The sequence below is a fragment of the Epinephelus moara genome, chromosome 22, assembly GCF_006386435.1.
Source record: "Epinephelus moara isolate mb chromosome 22, YSFRI_EMoa_1.0, whole genome shotgun sequence".
In the NCBI taxonomy this organism is placed as follows: domain Eukaryota; kingdom Metazoa; phylum Chordata; class Actinopteri; order Perciformes; family Serranidae; genus Epinephelus; species Epinephelus moara.
In genome coordinates this window covers 12,878,338-12,896,946 of record NC_065527.1, presented here as the reverse complement: position 1 = coordinate 12,896,946, position 18,609 = coordinate 12,878,338, and the positions used below count along the sequence as shown (strand labels likewise).

At 42.6% G+C, this 18,609-nt stretch overlaps 1 protein-coding gene across 1 annotated transcript in view; it reads left to right on the top strand.

The window, feature by feature from the left end:
• The first annotated feature begins 40 nt into the window (after nt 1-40).
• rims3 (regulating synaptic membrane exocytosis 3) overlaps nt 41-18,609 on the top strand; it is a 47,734-nt gene continuing 29,165 nt past the window's right edge. The window contains exons 1-2 of the mRNA XM_050034476.1: nt 41-201; nt 17,791-18,116. Of these exons, the coding sequence (XP_049890433.1) occupies nt 17,852-18,116 (265 nt within the window). The 5' untranslated portion in view covers nt 41-201; nt 17,791-17,851. The remainder of the gene's footprint in view (nt 202-17,790; nt 18,117-18,609) is intronic.

Sequence of the window (18,609 nt, the reverse complement as noted above, 5' to 3'; positions counted from 1 at the left end):
TCCACAGCAGCGCGCCTCTCACCGCGCCTTGGATGCCGTGTGACCAGCAGCCCTGAGCGGAGCAACCGTCCAGCAAAGCGCCGTGCAGCACAGCAAAAATAAAACCCAAACGATGACCTTCTTACAGATTCGACAGAAGCAAACAATCATTTGACAACTTCCGACCCCACACCTTGCCTTCGCCGCTCCTTGCTGTAAGCGGTAAGTGCTCTGATTCCCCGTTTTTTAATTGCAGGGCTCGCATTGCTCAATTTCCGCACAGGGCAATGATAGCGCCAATGGACTCATATTCTGAATCATGCAATTGATAGTAGATGATCAGTGATAAGAAATGCATGGCTCAAACTGGGCACAGTCATGTGCATTTGTCTTTATTGTTGCAGTGTATGTGCCTGGTGTAGAGGCAACAGCTGAGGTGATTAGTGTCAGCTGGGTTCAGACTTGGTTTCTTCTTTCATACTCTCACCTTTTCAGCATTAGGAGCCTTGCAATACCAAGATGCGCTTACAGGTTACAGTTTAATGCCTTCTGCTACTCCAGCTAATCACATTAACAGTTTAAAGGGATTGATGTAGTCATATGAGATGGTGTAAAGATACTGCACAGTAAGCCTGTAGGAGAGTGACTGTAATGTGACCTAAATACTCAGTTTCTTTTATTCTTCTTTTATTTTTGATAATGAGTAGCCTGTGTTTTGCAGTTTAAATGTGCTCTCATGTAAAAAATGGAAAACTAATTGTCTCACACAGGGACAAAGTTCAGCATGTCAGTGGTCAGTTTTGCATTTCTGCTGGTGATGTTTATTAAGGTTGGGGTCAAAGGCCTAAAGGTGCCTCAGGGTACGACAGCTATGCACTGCTACCCATTTTTGATTGCGTTTGTATGTGTGAGCGCATGTGAGTGGGGGTGACAGCAAGGGGAGGAGGGAAGGGAGTGTGGGGGGAAGTATAAGCATATTTTGAGATGCCTGTCCTCTGCCAGCACTCAGGTCAGGCCAAGTGCACGCTGAGGTGCGAGATTATATCAGATGGCTTCACACACAGACACAAACACAACAGTGTCCAGATCTCAGCTCAAACTGTGTTCCCCACCTGTGGATGGGGACAGAAACACATGATGGGGGTCCAGAGCGTCCCGTGTCTTTCTCTAAACCTTTTTATTTTGTAGAAAATCTAACAATCTGAAAGCTTTTTAGTGTTTCTGACTTGTGTAATTGTCAGTGTTAAGCACATTGTGTGAAGCGCGTTAACTGGCACGAAAGGAGTGCGCCCTCCTTGGCCCGTTTTAAGGAGAACGAGAATAATTATCCACGTGCTTAACTCTTGAAATCCTTGCCTGACTCACACTTGATCCTCTGAATAATCCATTGAGACAGTAAAAGCTGGAAAGAGACTCAACCCTGTCCTGTGGAAAGCCATGTTTCTGTATCTCCATTTGCACGAAACTCAAAACATTTAAACGCTGAAGCCATTTTCCACAAATTCTACAATATATACTAGTACAAAAAAAAATTGTCATCCCATTTGACGTCCTCAAACAGCTGTGCCACACAGCTCACATGACAGTTTATGAAGTATTTATGCGTTTGTGTCACAGTTTTGGTCACGGGTGTGGTCACCAAGCAGATTTGAGATGTGTGGCACACAAGTTCAAAAGGCAGACCAACCCCCTGTCCTCCTGAAATATTCACCAGGGTGAAATATATGTGCGTGCGTGTCTTTGAGTATGCGTCTGAGTCAGATTGTATCAAATAAGCTGGCTGCTCAAAAGGCCAGCCTGACCGCTATGCACTGTATCATCTTCCATCAAAGAGTCTCTGCTCACACGCATACACACACATACACACACTCTTTTCAAAACTGATAGCTGGAAAGGGCAAAGGCAAAGTCCAGTGCAGCACACACCCACACACACTCACTGATGCACTGACACATCTGACCACACGTCAGATCTGTAGCTGGCAGCTGCTGGTCCTGGTCTTCTTTGAAATGAAAATAAAATGAAAACAACCAAGGGGCAGAGCAGACACTTATAGTAATGAGCAGGCCTCAGTGTGTGCGTCTATGTGTGTGTTGTTGTTGTTGTTGTTGCACTGTGGCTGTGTACACTTGTAGACAATCATCAGCAAGGCACAATTCAATGGCCAGCTGGTATGTATCATCAAAGAGAGTTGCTGTGGTTGGTTTACAATGAATGCTTGGTCGCTTTCGCGCCTCTCTTCCCACTTCAAATCCGACTTGCTAATGAGACACTATAGTATTGTGGGAGGTTATTTTTGCACAGTCAGACTGAAGAGTTGGGCCCATATGAATGTGGATGTATGGGCTTTGTATGGGCCTATACTTTTGAAGTGAGTATTTCTCATTACACATACTCAGAGGATCATCCAGTTGAATGCCGCTGTACTTTTACCAGGCCGTATTGGACTCTGCAACAACGGTCCTCGGAAAATCAATTCCTCTCAACACCTGATACGTGTTTAAAGGCTGCTGCTGCAGCAAAGGTGACCTCCATCATGTGCACGAGAGTCACTCACTTGTTAACCCAAAGCCTGTCTCTGAGACAAAAGTGTGCCATGCTTCCTGCTAAAATAAATTCTAAAAAATTAAAAGAGATATGACGGTAATCAGAAGAACTTTCAGCATTACAATATCTGTAGCTATGTGAAGGCAGTTGTCAATTTGTTTAGTTTGTTGGGTTCACAGAGGACTGCATGTCAGTAAGAATTCACTTTCAAATTATTTTTAAAAAATTTTAATTTTGAAAACATAATTGTGAATTGAAAACAAAAAAACACACAAAATGAATGCAGTGGTAGACAAAAGAGACGTTCCTAGCAACTAATTTCCCATACATTTAAACAGATGTTTAAATTTAGGATGCATTCACACTGGCGCTATTTGGTCCGCTTTAAATGAACCCTGGTCCTCTTCCAAGGATAGTTTGGTTCGTTTGGAGTGGTGTGAATGCTCATTCGAACTCTGGTGCGGACAAAACAACGAACCCTGGTCCTCTTGAAAACTGGGGGTCTCGGTTCACTTGCAAGTGAACCCTGGTGCGATGTGCTTCCAGTGGGAAATGCAAATGGACTATCCAGCGAACCAAAGAGAGGAAGTGAACCAAAGAGAGGAAGTGACGTAGAGCACAGTGCATTTTGGGTAGAAAAAAAACAAAACCAACACCGCAAACTGGGAGAGGCAGAGGTAAAAAAAAAAAAAGAAAAAGTTGGAAACTGTCTCATGGGCAGATGTGGAGTAGTGAGGAGGTGCAGGCGGTTGTTGATATAAATTTGGTGTTGCTCCATTGTTTCTGTGGTCAGGGGATGGATTTCCGTTTTCGGTCCTGACCAATCGATGAGCCGGGTTTTCTGCTTCCTCATGCTTTTTTTCTTCCTGGTCAGTGGTTGTCTCGGGCAATACCGCCCCCAAACGAGCAGCTGCTGTAACTGCGTGAAGTTGTCCAGGCGGTTTGGTCTGCTTTAAAAAGTGCAGTGTGAAAGTGAACTGAACCAAATGAAGGTGTGAAATTTTTGGGCATTCCCCGCTCAATAGAACCAAGTCCCTCGGACTATCGTGGTGTGAATGCGCCCTTAGACTGTGAAACTAGGCAGCACAGTGGTGCAGTGGTTAGCATTGTCGCCTCACAGCAAGAGGGTTCCTGGTTTGAACCCGGGATTGGGGAGCCCTTCTGTGTGGAGTTTTCATGTTTTCCCTGTGTCAGCATGGGTTTTCTCTGGGTACTCCAGCTTCCTCCCACAGTCCAAAGACATGCAGGTTAACTGGTGACTCTAAATTGTCCGTAGGTGTGAATGTGAGCGTGAATCGTTGTCTGTCTCTATGTGTCAGCCCTGTGATAGTCTGGTGACCTGTCCAGGGTGAACCCTGCCTCCTGTGATAGTCTGGTGACCTGTCCAGGGTGAACCCTGCCTCTCACCAATTACAGCTGGGATAGGCTCCAGCCCCCTGCGAGTGGTTACGGAAATTAATGAAAAGTAAAAAAGTAAGTAAAAAAAAAAAAAAAAAAAAAAAAGTTAATATATATATATATATATGTATGGTTAAAAAAAAAAAAGGTTTGAAATTGTTTATTTTTATTAACCAAATCATATTTTAATCAGTGCTGAAATGTGTGTAACTTTGCACATTATCCTACAGAACAACTCATTCAATAAAACATAATAAATAACATTTATTGAAAACAATATTCTTTAGGTAAATAAATCTTTAGGAAATGTGTCTGTTTATTAAAATGGCATTTTAATTGAGTGAACACATAGTAAACAGCCTAAAAAAATTAGTCGTCAAAAAATGTCTGTAATTTACGTGTGTACATTATTTTAATAACAATGATTTTATTAATAAGGTTAACTGACTAGTGTTTCTGGTGCCCAGCTTGTGAGTCGCAACGTTCTATTGACTAGTCGCGCACATCCCTAGTGGACACCAATGAAAGCTATTATTTTAATGGTAAATAACACAGACTAGTTGATATCCTGTTGTACCAAAAAACCGTGATCTGTCTGACAGATCAGCCAAACACGCAAGCAACCTTAAAAATGAGGTCACACATAAAAGCATGATAGGAGAGAAATGCATTAAAAGCCTATGTCAGAAGTCTTAAAAACAAAAGTGCAAGAGAGATAAATATACAGCTCTTATCTTGTCCTCCCTCAGGGTCTGATGTTCGCATCCCTTTCAGAGGTTTAGCAGTAAATAAGACAGAGAGGCGTGCTTTGGTTGACCCCAGCCGTGTCCCCACTGGACTGTTTTAGCCCCCACCTCAGCAGCACACAACCAATGCTGTGTAAGCTGGGACTCAGTGATCCAGACATGGTAAGTGGGGTGAGGTTGTGTGCTACTCTGCTCCGAGCCTGCAACCAGAATCCCAGGTGGAGTGGAGAGATGGGGCAGGGTGGCTGTGGGGTGGTGAGAGAGATGTCACTGACCACATTAGTCACCAGAGAAAGCAGGCCATGAGTCAGGAAAGCTCCCAGTCTCATCCATCACGCCCCTCTTAACCCACTTTCCTTCCAGTCCAGCCACTTCGGCTTTTTATTTTTCTATTTTCTGCTGGGTCTCCATCCCCCTGCTGCTGACAGTAACCTTCCCATCCTTCTTTTGATGGTGATGAAAAGGAGAAGAGGGCGCAAAGAGAATGGCTCAGTGCTGGACGGGTTGTGGCAAAAGATGAGAGGGAGAGGAGATTTAGGGCCAACCTTTGGAGTGCAGCAAGGGAAATAGTCAGGACTTTCTTTTTCACAAACAACTTTAACATTTGTGTAAAATAGATTTAAGTTTGTGTAATTTTTGTCACTGTAGGGAGACAAAGAAGACGACACAGTGACACAGTGTGTCGCATTTTCACACTATGGTGGTGTGTGGAGAGAGACCCTGTGAGCTGGTGAGACTGCTGTGGGTGATAAGTGATGATATGAGAGAAGTCTCACTTCTCCAAAAGGCTGCTGGCTCAAATCCTGGATGAGGTTTTTGATTCACTGCTGAGACGAAAACAATGTATTGCTAGCTCAGCTGTGGAGGGATTAGCGTGGAATGTGGGGGAGGCTGTGGATGAGTGATTGAACATTTAAAATGATACTCCAGGGCAGTGATTTGATTGTTATCAATGTGGCTTTATGCCAAAAGTATTTTCATATACAGGTAGCACCTACCTCCCAAGTGAGAACTGAGTTACTACTCCCATCTCTGGTAGAATTACAGAGATTTCTTGTCCCGTGCGAATCGGACATTTATATTACAGACATCCTGTGGTAAACTGACATTAGTCCACATCCCTATGTAAAACTAATCCCGGCCGAATAGTACTTAAATTAGAAAATTATAAACGTTGTGTTAATTTGTGAAGATTATCTTCCTGTAGAAAACATGTAAGTATAAGATTTTGTTTGGCACAGAGCTTGAAATGAAATCATTTTATGTAGGATTGTTGTTAATTAATAGGAGAGGTATCCTCATAATGCAGTGTTTTAACTTTTAATTTCTTTCTCTCCTGTATTTTCTATACATGTAAGTGTAAATAAACTAAACTTATCCAAGCCCTAAGGAAAAAATCCCATTGACTTTTTGACGAGGGGACAAAAAACACATCATCCCTGCAGCACTCGAATCTATATACTTTTCTTATTCAAGTTTTTATTGAGGTTTTGTAATGAACAAGTAGAAGAGACAACAAAATAAATACATAAACGTGAACTGAAACATCTCAGATGAAACAAAAGCACGGCATCATCTCTGCAGTGTTCGTGCCATTAATGATTCAGAGGTCCGTCAGCACGGCACCAGTCCATGAAGGAGTCATCCAGTGACCCATTTTACAGATCAAACTTAGAAACAAAAGAAAAGTCCCAGTGGCACACCCTGAGTAGAAGAAAGTTGTTCATTCATTAAAAAGGACATATTTAATTAAACATGAGCCACACATCCAAAACGCATATCCTCAAAAGTTTAATGTCTTACTCCTTTTATAAGACATATTTCAATACTACATTTAAAACAACGTGAGACAACTTGAGGCTAATTTGACCCTTTAACTGCAGCTGTGACAGAGAAAATGTAAAGCTTTGCTTCTGTCGTGGCTGATTCACCATGATCCTGGCAATTTGTGTGAAAACATGGTGTGACGGATCGAATTTATGTCTGCTGTCAGAAGGTGATGTGGAGGGAGTGACTCAATGACTCACCTCATTAAAGACTTTATTGGATAAAAATTTTGATTGGACCAATGGGAGAGGCAACGCGAAAGCTGCTTATGAACTGCTTTTTCTGTTCATTTCATGGCTGTTAGCATTTGATTCAGATTTGTGTGTGTGTGTGTGTGCGTGTGTGTGTGTGTGTGTGTGCGTGTGTGTGTGCGCACCGGGCATAATATTGCTCTGCAAAGTGTGAAATGGGAAATTTGTGAATATCTTATTGCGATGTGACCGTATGTGGTCAGTTTTTTCTCTGACACATTGTACTATTTCGGGCAATGTGATAGTGAAGAATTCAAATCTGTGTCAGAGCGGAGTGTTTTACAGAAGACTTGGATGCTAATTCAAGTCCATCAGCCAAGACATCGGTGTCAACGGCCTCTATCATTCAACATTTGGGCTCTTTTCTTCTGCCACACTCTGGCTCGTACATTCAGTGCAGCATATGTGTGTTTGCACTATGCTGGGTTTCTCTGTGTGGGATTTTGTGTGTGATCCATTTGGCTCTCAGTCGTCTCACAGCCTGGCACTCTTTACTCTGTCTGTGTGTGTGTAGCTGCAAAACCAGCCTTCTGTCTTCTCGCCTTAAGAGACCCCTTATGATCAGAGAGATACATTGGCCACACGCACACACACATGCACAGGACACTAGGCCCAACACAATGGCAGCAGGCGCTGGTCCGACTCATACAGTATCATAACCTGGGACGTTTCCATGGTAGCCTCAACAGGAAGTGCATTACAGCTCCTGCCAGTCCGTGTGCACTGCCACTGTGATTGTTCATCATGAATTTCTTCTTTATTCCAGCTATTTTTCACTCCTGCACTCTTTGCAAGCTGCATGAAAATAGCATGTCAAGGATATAAACTTTTTGAAGAAAAAAAATATATTAGCAACGTACTGTTATACACTCACCAGCTACACCAATACAAATTACCTAGGAGAAAGAAGGACGCACACATGACCTGTTAGAACACAAACTCCTTAATTTACTTCAACATACTGTAATGTTTCAGCCAGGACAACTTTTATCAGATTAAGAGTGACACATGGCAATTACACATGCAACACGAGGCGGCTGTTGTTCAGAGGTAGAGTGGATTGTCCACCAATTGAAAGATCGGCCCCAACAATTTGGGGTTCAGGTGCTCAAGGATACTTATGTCGAATTATCCTTGAGCACCTGAACCCCAAATTGTTCCTGATGGCTGTTCCATTGGTGTGTGAGTGTGTTAAAAAGCTGAGTAGCAGGTGGCACCTTGTGTGGTAGCCTCAGCCTCCAGTGTATAAATGACTGTGTGAATGGGTGAATGTGACTCGTAGTGTAAAAAGCACTTTGAGTGGTCGAATGACTAGAAAAGCGCTATACAATTACCATCCATTTACTTAATAGACAAGACCAATGACGGAATATAAAGATGAACAATGCACCTCCACTTCCTGCCAATGTAGGGGTGAGTTCGTGTACAAAAATCTCTAAACGTTTAGAGTGGGTCATTTTTTTCGTGTACACGGGTTTCACCGCTGGGTGGTGCTATTGCATTATACCAGTAAAGCCCCAGTTATCCGAATACCAACTGAACGACCAACGGTTACAGGCCGCCACACCGAAATATTGCCATTCCGACGGTCCGCCATCCCGAATTCTGGTCCCTGAGACCTGACAGTAAGCTATGGCGAGCCTGTAGAAGCCATATTTCCCATGCATGTCAGCGATTTTCACCAGGGACACACGTGAGTAATTCAGGCTGACATTACCTGCTTTTCAGCGAACTCTTCTGGTAATTTTATTTAAAGACATGGCATATAGGTCCACAGTAACTTAATGTTATTATCATTATTATTATTATTGGGTCTTACAAGAGTGGGCTACAATGAGTACTGGGCCATTAAATCACAGCATCTGTGGTGAGAGGACACAGAATTGTGTGTGCTTTTACACACGTGGGTCTAGGTGATCACGGATATTTGATGTGGGAAAGATGTCGCCAGATGTATTACCTGTTTTTAAGCAGCACCGAGATACATGGCTCGTCCGTCCGTCCGTAGCACAAGTCATGTACGCCACTTCACCACCGACCCGTGCGTAAAAGCGCAAATAATTCCGTGTTGTCTCCCCACGGATGCTGTGATTTGATGGCCCGGTGCTCATTGTAGCCCACTGGCGAACGACCCCCTTAATGAACGCGCCGTTTTAATAGAATGGAGCACGTAGGCTACTGACCTGTTGCCAAACCCGGTCTCACACCATTTCTTGTCATATTCACAGTCTAAAACAGTTAATTAACAATTAGTGTTACCCCCCTCCCCCCTAAAAAAAAAAACAAAAACGTTTTTCGTGTACAAATTTTTCATGACCGTTTATGATCTCAAACACGTGTAAACATGTAAAGGTGTACACGGACTTACCCCTATGCCAATGTACAAAAATGAAGCCAAAATGTCCCAGATGCGGCCGCCGCCATCTTGCACTGGTGATGTCATTTGGAGCCAGAGTCTGCACAGTCACGATCTCAGCTGTTTCAAGTCCCCGCCCAAACACTGAACAATTGCGAGCAGTGCCATCGATCGCAAGCACACAGCTGTCAATTATGACTACAGACCCTTTTTATAGCATCAGATAACTAATAATTAATCATAAAAGAACACTTGAGCATACCTCAATGTGATAAGAACTACCTAAAATTACTGAAACCATCTGTGGGAAAATGTGACGTGAACTTTGATTTTTAGTTCGGCCCATCCACTAACATAGAATGGGTGGGGTTTATGACCTATACTGCAGCCAGCCAACAGGGGGCAATTGAGATGTTTTGGCTTCACGTTTCAGGGAGCTGTAATGTCGTTCATCTTTATATACGATCTATGGCCTAGGCCAGGGGTCGGCAACCTTTACAATCAAAAGACCAAAAATGATTTTAAAACAATTCTGTCTGGAGCAGCAGAACATATTTTAGCCTTATAATGGATGTAACGCATTAACACTTTTGACTAAATTAACCTATTAATATTACTGATAGGCTACTTTGCCTTGGGCGATTTATAATTATTTGGAACTTTGACTTTGCAGAGTTGGCAGTGAAATCAAATCTATCTGTCCACACAATATTAGAGTTTTACTTTTTGGATTTGGAGTCCATAGCTAGCCTAACAACGGAGACTCAAGACTGATCACTGCTACTGAGGTTTGGCAAAATCTAGAGGAAAAGGCGGCAGGCTATAGATGTATGATGCACATTTAAGTAATTTAAACATTTTTTAAATTTGCTGCATAGGTGCCTAATTTCTTTAGACCTACAACAGTGATAAAAACTAAAATGTTAAAAAACAACTGTAATCCATTTTCATATGATTTTTTGTCAAAGCCACAGGGAGCTAGAGGTGCTATAGAGTCGCAGGTGGCTCCAGGGCGACAGGTTGCCTACCTCTGACCTAGACAGATCTCTTTCAGTTGAATAAGATGCTGATTATTTGCAGTTTAATGTCTGTTGACATTTGACCGATGACCAATGGCCAGTGCACTGCTGAGACATGTTTTTTTTCTGTTCATTTAGCTATGATTCAGCTCAGCTCACTCTCTACTGTCCCACATGGGAAACTTGCTGCTGCTTGCAGCAGCCAAAAGCACTTGGCAAAGCCACATCAAAACACACTCATCCAACAGCAAACACAACAAAATCCTCAATTAGAAAAAAGAATAACATGCAATAGTAAAAGCAATAAATGGAGGCCATAGCAGTAAAAACAAATTAAAAAGAGGTAAAACAAGTTTTAAAAAGCCAATTAGACAGATGCTGCTGTTTATCGCTTCACATTTATGTTGATATTGACTCACCTTGGCTTTATATTGATTGGTTTCTGACAAGACACTCAGACCTACAGTATATCTTTACCATCTACTGTCCAGCTAAGTTGTAGGTTAATTAACAGACCGGCAGCAGCAGTGTGGCCTGCATACGAGAGCAACTTTAAGGAGACCATTAATGGATTGCTCAGCCATATCTAATTACAAGGTTGTGGCTTTTGTGTTTATGGGAGACGCTGAAAAGTGAGGTCACATTTTTACTCTTTGCTTCTCTGCATCAGCTTTCACTGACTGCAGACAGTCATGCTTGGCTGAATCCAACTGAGGTTCTGTTTTGTGGTCTTTTGCGCTGTTAGTTTGCCAATAGTTTTCTGCTGGATAGTTGGTGTAATATAAGACCAGCGAACACTCCCAACATTCAGGGCATTTTGTCATTTATACAAAGAATGTGTGGCTTCTGCCTTTTTCATTGACATGGGAATGACAAAATTAACACTGTGAATAAATCTTGTTATTGCATATTGTAGTCCTTGACGGTGTCTTCACGCGGCACCCAGCTAAACGTAACTAGTGTCGCCATGTTTCTTTTGTCAAGCTTGTCGGACCCTGCAACAGTAACTAATGGTGGTGGGACTTAGGATTGGTCAAGTGTTAAAGAGGTGCTTTCACATTTTGGGAAATAGTCACTTGAAAGAATCGTCGACACCACTCTAATATCTCTCTGTTACATATGAAGCTGCAGGCAGTTAGCTTAGCTTAGCACAAAGACTGGAAACAGGTGGAAACAGCTAGCCTAGCTCGGTACAAAGGTAAAAACAATCCGCCTAACTGCCTCTAAAGCTCAGTAACATATTTTATCACCTTTGTTGATTATTTAAAGTTTATGGCCACAAACCTGAGTAAAGTGTGTCTTTGCATGGGTGCATCTGCAGGATTTGGCTGCTGCTCACACGACGCCTCCTGTGCAGACACGTTGTAACACTTATACAAATTAAGAGGCCAGATCTCTCGCAGCAGGGGTCGGTGTTGGGCGGAGACAGGTGGTGTTGAGGTGCGGCTGAGGGGCTGATGGCCACCAGGCTGGGTGGAGGGGGGGACAGTTTGCTGACGGGAGGAGAAATAAATGAGCTCTGAGATGAGACGTTAGAGAGCACAGAGACATATGGCAGGGGATATGTCTGGCACGGAGATGAAGATAGATGGGCTCCTGGTTGTACCTTTAGGTCCAGCAAAACACAGTGTGGGGACAGGTACATGGCGACATCTTTGAAGATTGAAATACTCTTAAATGCAGGTGTGGGGATTTTTTTAAATCAGCTATTATTCATGTCCAACATAACAACAGAGTTTATACCTACAGGCTGATTTTTCTTTATTTGAACTTAATATTGACAAGAGTACTCCAATATTTTATTGTCCTCTGTGGCTTGATTCATAAGCTACGGAGTTCACACAGCACAAGATAAGAAACTCTTTGAAAACTTAGAAATGTTTTACCTCTATTTACTCTGCCTTTTTTGGCCAAGAATGAATACTTAATAATTGTAAATATATGGAAAATATGTTTACATGACGTACTGATTGTCTAACTAAAGTCGTACTCAATCGAATTTCTCAAAGTCGGACTAACACACCGAGATAATGCGATTGGGAGTTGAATTACACCTGCTTGTATACAGTCAATTGAACCCAAACTGGCCTAGATGCTCTGCACATGCTCCACAGTTTCCGTCCTGGGCTTTGACCTGGAAGTCAAACAGCATTAAATGCATAACGAAGAAGAAGAAACCAGTAACAACATGGTGTTATCTACGTCCAGAGGTGTGCATCTTTGTACGGACAAGGAGACACAGTTCATGCTGTGTCAGCTGAAAGAGTTAAATATTTCAAAATACATGGATAGAAGGAAAACACTGGTCTGTGATGTAATCGGTCAGCTAGAAAAAGGTACTAACAAGCTGAAAGGGGGCATATCGCCACCTATTGTAGCGGAGTCGGACATACTTGAGTTAATAAATCGATTCCCCTCTCGTGCATGTACACTGGGACAACGACAATAGTCCAATTAAATGGTCTAATCAAGCTATAACCGTAGCTCGACTTAACTGTGTAAGTAAACAGCTGACTGATAAGTCCAAGCAAGTAGACCTCAAGTATGAGTGTACACTGGATCCTTTACAACCGGTACCTACCACACCAAATCACAATGCCGATTTCAGTGTCTCATTCCACTGCCAGATAGTGTGCATAGCAAGTGTGAGGTTGAACAAAGAGAAAGCGAGCATGTGTGTGACGTTGACATGTGAAGGTGGTGCTGCGGCAACTTGAGCAGAGAGAAAGAAGTTAGATTTTCCAGGGAATGTTTGTACAGTTGTGGCTATCTGACAGTGAATAAATGCCACAACTCTTCAAGACCCAAGCTGAGTTTGTGTGTCTTGCTCGCCACCTGCTAATTAAAGTGAAGAGTGTTAGCCGCAAAGTAAACAAACAAAGGTAGGCTGGATCCATATGTCCATACTTTGCAGACTCCCAGACTTTGCGGGTGCATTTAGACTGACTTCATTTGACTCCGACGCCGATTCAACGTGTTGAATTGACAGAAAAAAAGCCGACTAGTGCGGATGAGGGTGGCAAATGCTCACCAATGGCCGACCATTGTCTTAGTGTGTCAGGGCCTTTAGGGAGACAATTATTAATCCCAACTCAAAATGGATTTTGCTGTTATTAGTACTGTCACATTGTTATTTAGTGTAAATCATTGCAGTTAGGTCAGGGTTTTTTGGCACTGGTATTGGAAAACATCCACATGATACCCAGCTGTGTTTTCTGATTGTCCACCATCTCTAGCTTCAAAGTGTAAGTCTACAAATAAGTGTATTTCATAAAATGTTAAACTATGCCTTTAACTTGCTAAATATCTGCACATCAAACTCACAACTAAGCAGTGAAACTTCAGCTCTGTGGATATGAAACCAACACAGCCACCAGTGTCACTTGTCAGTGTACATGTCCTCTGGGCAAAACATATACACTGCGTTCCAAATTATTATGCAAATTGTATTTAAGTGTCATAAAGATTAAATTTTTTGTNATATGAAACCAACACAGCCACCAGTGTCACTTGTCAGTGTACATGTCCTCTGGGCAAAACATATATACTGTACAGTATACACTTGAGTTCACTCTGTTGCACACACACTCACACACACACACTCAGACCGAGGATCTCATCATTAAGAGGAGAACAGGAATGGATGCATGTCTCAGTTGTTGTCACTATCACATCTCCCTCTTCTTCTCCTGCTTTCACTCCATTAATTCTCACAGATCAGGCCCCAGCTTCCTGCAGTGTTTTTCTCTGTGTCCATTCATTATGAAGCATCCTCTCCTCCCACGTCTATCACCCTGTCCTTCGTCTTCCCCCACTTGTTCTTCTCGGTCCGCGTGGCTCTCTGAAACCAGAGTTATTCTGTTTGTCCCCTCTCTCTCGCAGCCTTCTCTGTCCCTCCTCCATCCTCATTTTCTCCCGCTCTGCTCGAAGTACAGAGACCCCCCAGAGAGCCGCAGAGAAGTGCACATGGGCTGGAATAGAAAAGAGAGGGTGAGCGGGGAAGAGAGGGAAGGCAAAAAAGAAAGGAGAGGAAAATAAGGGCATATAGGCTCACCTGATGTTCAGATTCCCTGCCCCTACCTTCCCTCTCTCCCTCTTTCTTTCCCCTCGGTACCCTTTTCCACTCATAACAAATGTCACGGCAGTAGCTCTTTACAAAGCACGCAGTCCACCACTTGGCTATTATTATGAGTTTCATTACAAAATGCCAAAATTTGCCCTTTGCTACATCAGTTCATTGTCCCTCAATAGCACCCACTTCGGTTATTGTGGTAATGCTAAATGAATCCCCACAAAAAGTGTCGGTCAGCAACATTTTTTGGGCTGTAAGCATCATGGCTGTGTTCGTGTGACAGAGCAGGGCGATGATGATGATGATTTACAGAGACATCTGAAGCACAGGGCATTTACGTCTTCAATCTGAAAGTCGCATTAAGGACAAATTCACTGTACTGCATATGTATTATTTATGACTGAGTGCTTTAAGGAAGTTGTGCAGCATTTCCTGCGATTAGAGGCAGATTATTTAAACTGATGTCCTTTAGTTGCATTAGAGGCACATCTCAAGAGATGGCATCGCCAGTTGGGTGGTTGGTTGGTATTTTAACAACTGTTTCATGGATTGCCATGACATTTACTGACATTCATGGTCCCTGGATGATGGATGTTTTGGTGATCCTTTGACTTCATGCCAACATGAGGTTTAAATTTGCAGTTTTGTGTGAAAAGTCTCAACAGCTAGAGATGGGCATTTTTATTGTCATTGTTATTAAGAACATAATGGGCTTGCAATAATGTGTCATCAATGTAGAATTATTCTTCATCTTCTGAAGACACCATAGTAACACAATAAAGCTACAACGACCTGAAGTCAACATCCATATGGTAGTCGAAAGACAACACCATATAACCGCGAATAAAGCTACGATGACTTGAGGATGTTATTAATACAATGGTCTAAAGACAACAACATTTAACGGACAATAAAGCAATGATGACTCTTAAACATCTATATGATGGTCTGAAGACAACGCCATGTAACACAAAAAAAGCCTACATGGCATGGCAACAAACTTGCTATGGTAATATGAAAAATGCTTGAGTGTTGACATATCTGTTGCGATATTGCCCAAAAATTGCCTTGAGTATCCCTCGATATTTTTCCAGTGCCTTTTTAAATATGAAAAATATTACATCTGCTCTAAAGTGGAAGTCAACAACTTTTAACTATCTAGAATGCTAGCTAGTTAGTTATTGCTGTCTGCTTATCAATTGCTAAAGGATAAAGCAATTATGACTTGAGGTCAACATTGATTTGATGGCCTGAAGACATCATATAACAGAGACTGCTAGCTAGCATGCTACCTAGCTAGTTAATTCTTTCTACTAATCAATTGCTTGATCATTTAAGTCAGTAAGTAACCCCCACTTCTCATTTAAAAAGGCCATCACACAAAAAGGTGTTCTTGGTTTATCATGCACTGTAGATTCATTATGCAATACTTTTTGACAACGGGCACAATCCTGAAAGAAAATTAAGGATACAGTTGGCGGGCTAGCACGCTAACGCTAGCGTGCAAATTTTAGCATGCTAATACTAGCGCACTACAGCTAGCTCACAAACTCTGGCAGTCAGAAACCAACATCTATGACTCCCTGTCCCTTTGACAATCCAATTAAATAACACATTTTCTTGTAGTGGCCGTTCTAAAATGAGCTGAAATAAAAGTTAACGTTAGAGCATTCTGATATGATCAAGGAGTTAATACTAAGCAGCTAGCGTCCTAGCTGGCTAACTGTTAGCTCACCCTTGCAAGCTAATGTGAGCTTATTTCCATGGTGGCAAAATACTAACAATTAATTTAAAAAGCAAATATAACTTTTAATTTCTGTAGTAGCAGACTAGTGTAAACTAAAGTAAAACTTGCAGGTTGGGTCTCATGTTGTAATTTGCGCTTCTTTGCACAGCCATTTTGGTGCAGGGTTTGCAGGGTTTGATGACATCACAAACGTCGATTGGCTGAGGCAGTTGTTGTCCCAGGGTTATCATACAAAATGATGTTCTCAGGACAACAACCGCTTGGCGAAATCAGGACGCACATTTGACGTCAGTGTAATGGTAGGGAAAAATACATTTTTATTTGTACAATGCTTCGGTGTTCACTGTAGTTGTCAGCTGACATTTCACAAGTTTGAAATATGTTTGCAGTCCCCCTTCTGCTACATAGGCAATGGTGACCCTTGAGGGTGAGCAGTGTCCAACGTTCCACACTCCACCATGTGGGTACTCATAGTGCACTGTGAACACGCTAATTTATGCCCTAACAAATCACATGTACAGAAGTATGTGATTTGAGCCACGGCATTAATCATGTTAAATGCTAATGCATAAAACGCATGCTGGTGTGTTGAAGCATATAAAACACCTGAGCTTTTGCAAGGCGCTTACGTAGGTTCTGAGACAGGAAAAGACTGCATTGCTGTACTTTCTGTGTCAAAAAAAAAAAAAAACAGGAGAAGAAAGAGGACAAAAAATATAGCGGGGGCCATAATGATAAAGCAAGTGGCAAGAGAAGTTATATGGAAGAGGAGTAGTGAAGAACGAGAACTATTAAAAAAGCAGTGTGAAAACACGATGTTGGCCACAGTGCATCTGCATATTTAATGTTCCCTTTGGCTGTTGGTTTAGCCTCAGTATAATCACTCTAAAGTTAGGGGAGAGAAAAGGAAAGGACAGACGGAGGACTGTAAAGGAGAGAGATAGAGATGCTGAAGGATAATAGTCCTTTTTTCTACAGAAGACATTTTGACATGTCACATTAGTATAAGCACAGGGGCAATAAAATTTAACGATGGCTGCTTCAGTTTCAGATTCTGGCTCACTGTCACGCTGTCAAAGCTGAATAGAACGGAGCCATCATTAAGTTATTAGTAACACAGGTGCTTTTCCTACTATGACATGCCAAAATGTCCACGGTGAAAAAAGGCCTGTTGTGAGAGCTGTACCTGTGCGTGCGTCAGTGAGATTTATTACGAAGTTTATCAAAGTAAAGCAAGAGTGTGCGCACACACACTGTTGTCCTCCCAGGATTCAGCCAACCAGTGATGACTTGAGCTGTAGAGTTTATCATGTGTCACTGTTTAAGGTCAGACACAGAATAAGAATCCAAAAAAACCCACACAAGACAAATACCAGCTGACAGGGTCACCCCTCAACAGCAGGCCAGCCCTGACATTTGTGTGCGTTTGTGTATGTGTGTGTGTGTGACTTGAGACATTTCTTAACTCACTTGAACAGTCTGCTGCCATCTGCACTGTCCTCGTCTGCTGACCTTTGTGTTCTTTGTTTCCTCAGTTTGCAAAACTATTTGAGATCAGAAAGGCTTTTCGGAGCTTTTCGCTTTTTATTTGTCTTTTATGAGGTAGGAAGTCATTTCTGCTGCCTCGGCAATACGTGGCAAATTTTATTGAAAACCAAACTGTGGTTGAAATTCAAACTGGGCGTCCTTCCGCCTCGGGGAGGTGCTGCAGCTGTAAGACAAGCTAGTATTCTATATTTCATCAGACACACTTCACATCAAGTTGTCCTTTTATTTGAGCTGTTACACGCCTCCCACCTTCAACCTCTCCTCTCTACTTACACCCTCTTTTTTATCTCCCTTCCTCAGCCCACGCTCCAACTTTCCTCCCCCTCCCCCCAGCCTATCGGCCCTCCAGTCCAGCAGGACCATGATGCTCAGCAGCTCTGTGGAGGTGCCCAGCCCGGGTGGGCTGAGCGGCCTTAGCGGGCTCAGCGCGGCAGCTCGGAACGTGGTGCGCTCTTCCAGCATCTCGGGGGCCATGTACAGCCTGGAGAAGAGTCCCGGCAGCGGGGGACCGGACTCCGCATCATTGGCTGGCAACAAGAAACGGCGCTCCAGTCTGGGTGCCAAGATGGTGGCCATTGTGGGGTTGTCACAGTGGAGCAAGAGCACACAACAGCTCAACCAGCAAGGTCAGTTAACAGTCTGAAATGATTCTGATGGATGTAAACTCCTTGCGTTAAGCTTTACTGCCAGTGCAAGTGTCATTTTGACCTTTGAGTCCCGATCAAATACTCCCAAGATATTTTTCTTTCTTGTCCTTTTTGTGCCATTTGTGTGAGGTCATTGTGACATCTGACGCCTTTTGTCCCTTCCTGCTTCCTTTCCTCATCACCCCTCTGTCCATTCTTCTTATTCTCAGCCTCCACTGTTTCCCCTGCCCCTTTTTGCTTTGTCTGTTTTATAAAGTATGGGAATATCAATCTTTTGTTTCAATTTGGGTTCAGATGTGAAGCTGCAAATCATATTCATATTCAATTCTTAATTCGGTAAGACATTTAATAACCATTCTGGCTTTGCTTTTACATTTCAAAACACTGATGCTCTTAAAATGATTAAAAGCTTTCCTGCTGCAGTTTCATTGTTAAACAGAACCCAACACTGGTCTGACAGAGCAGTGATTGT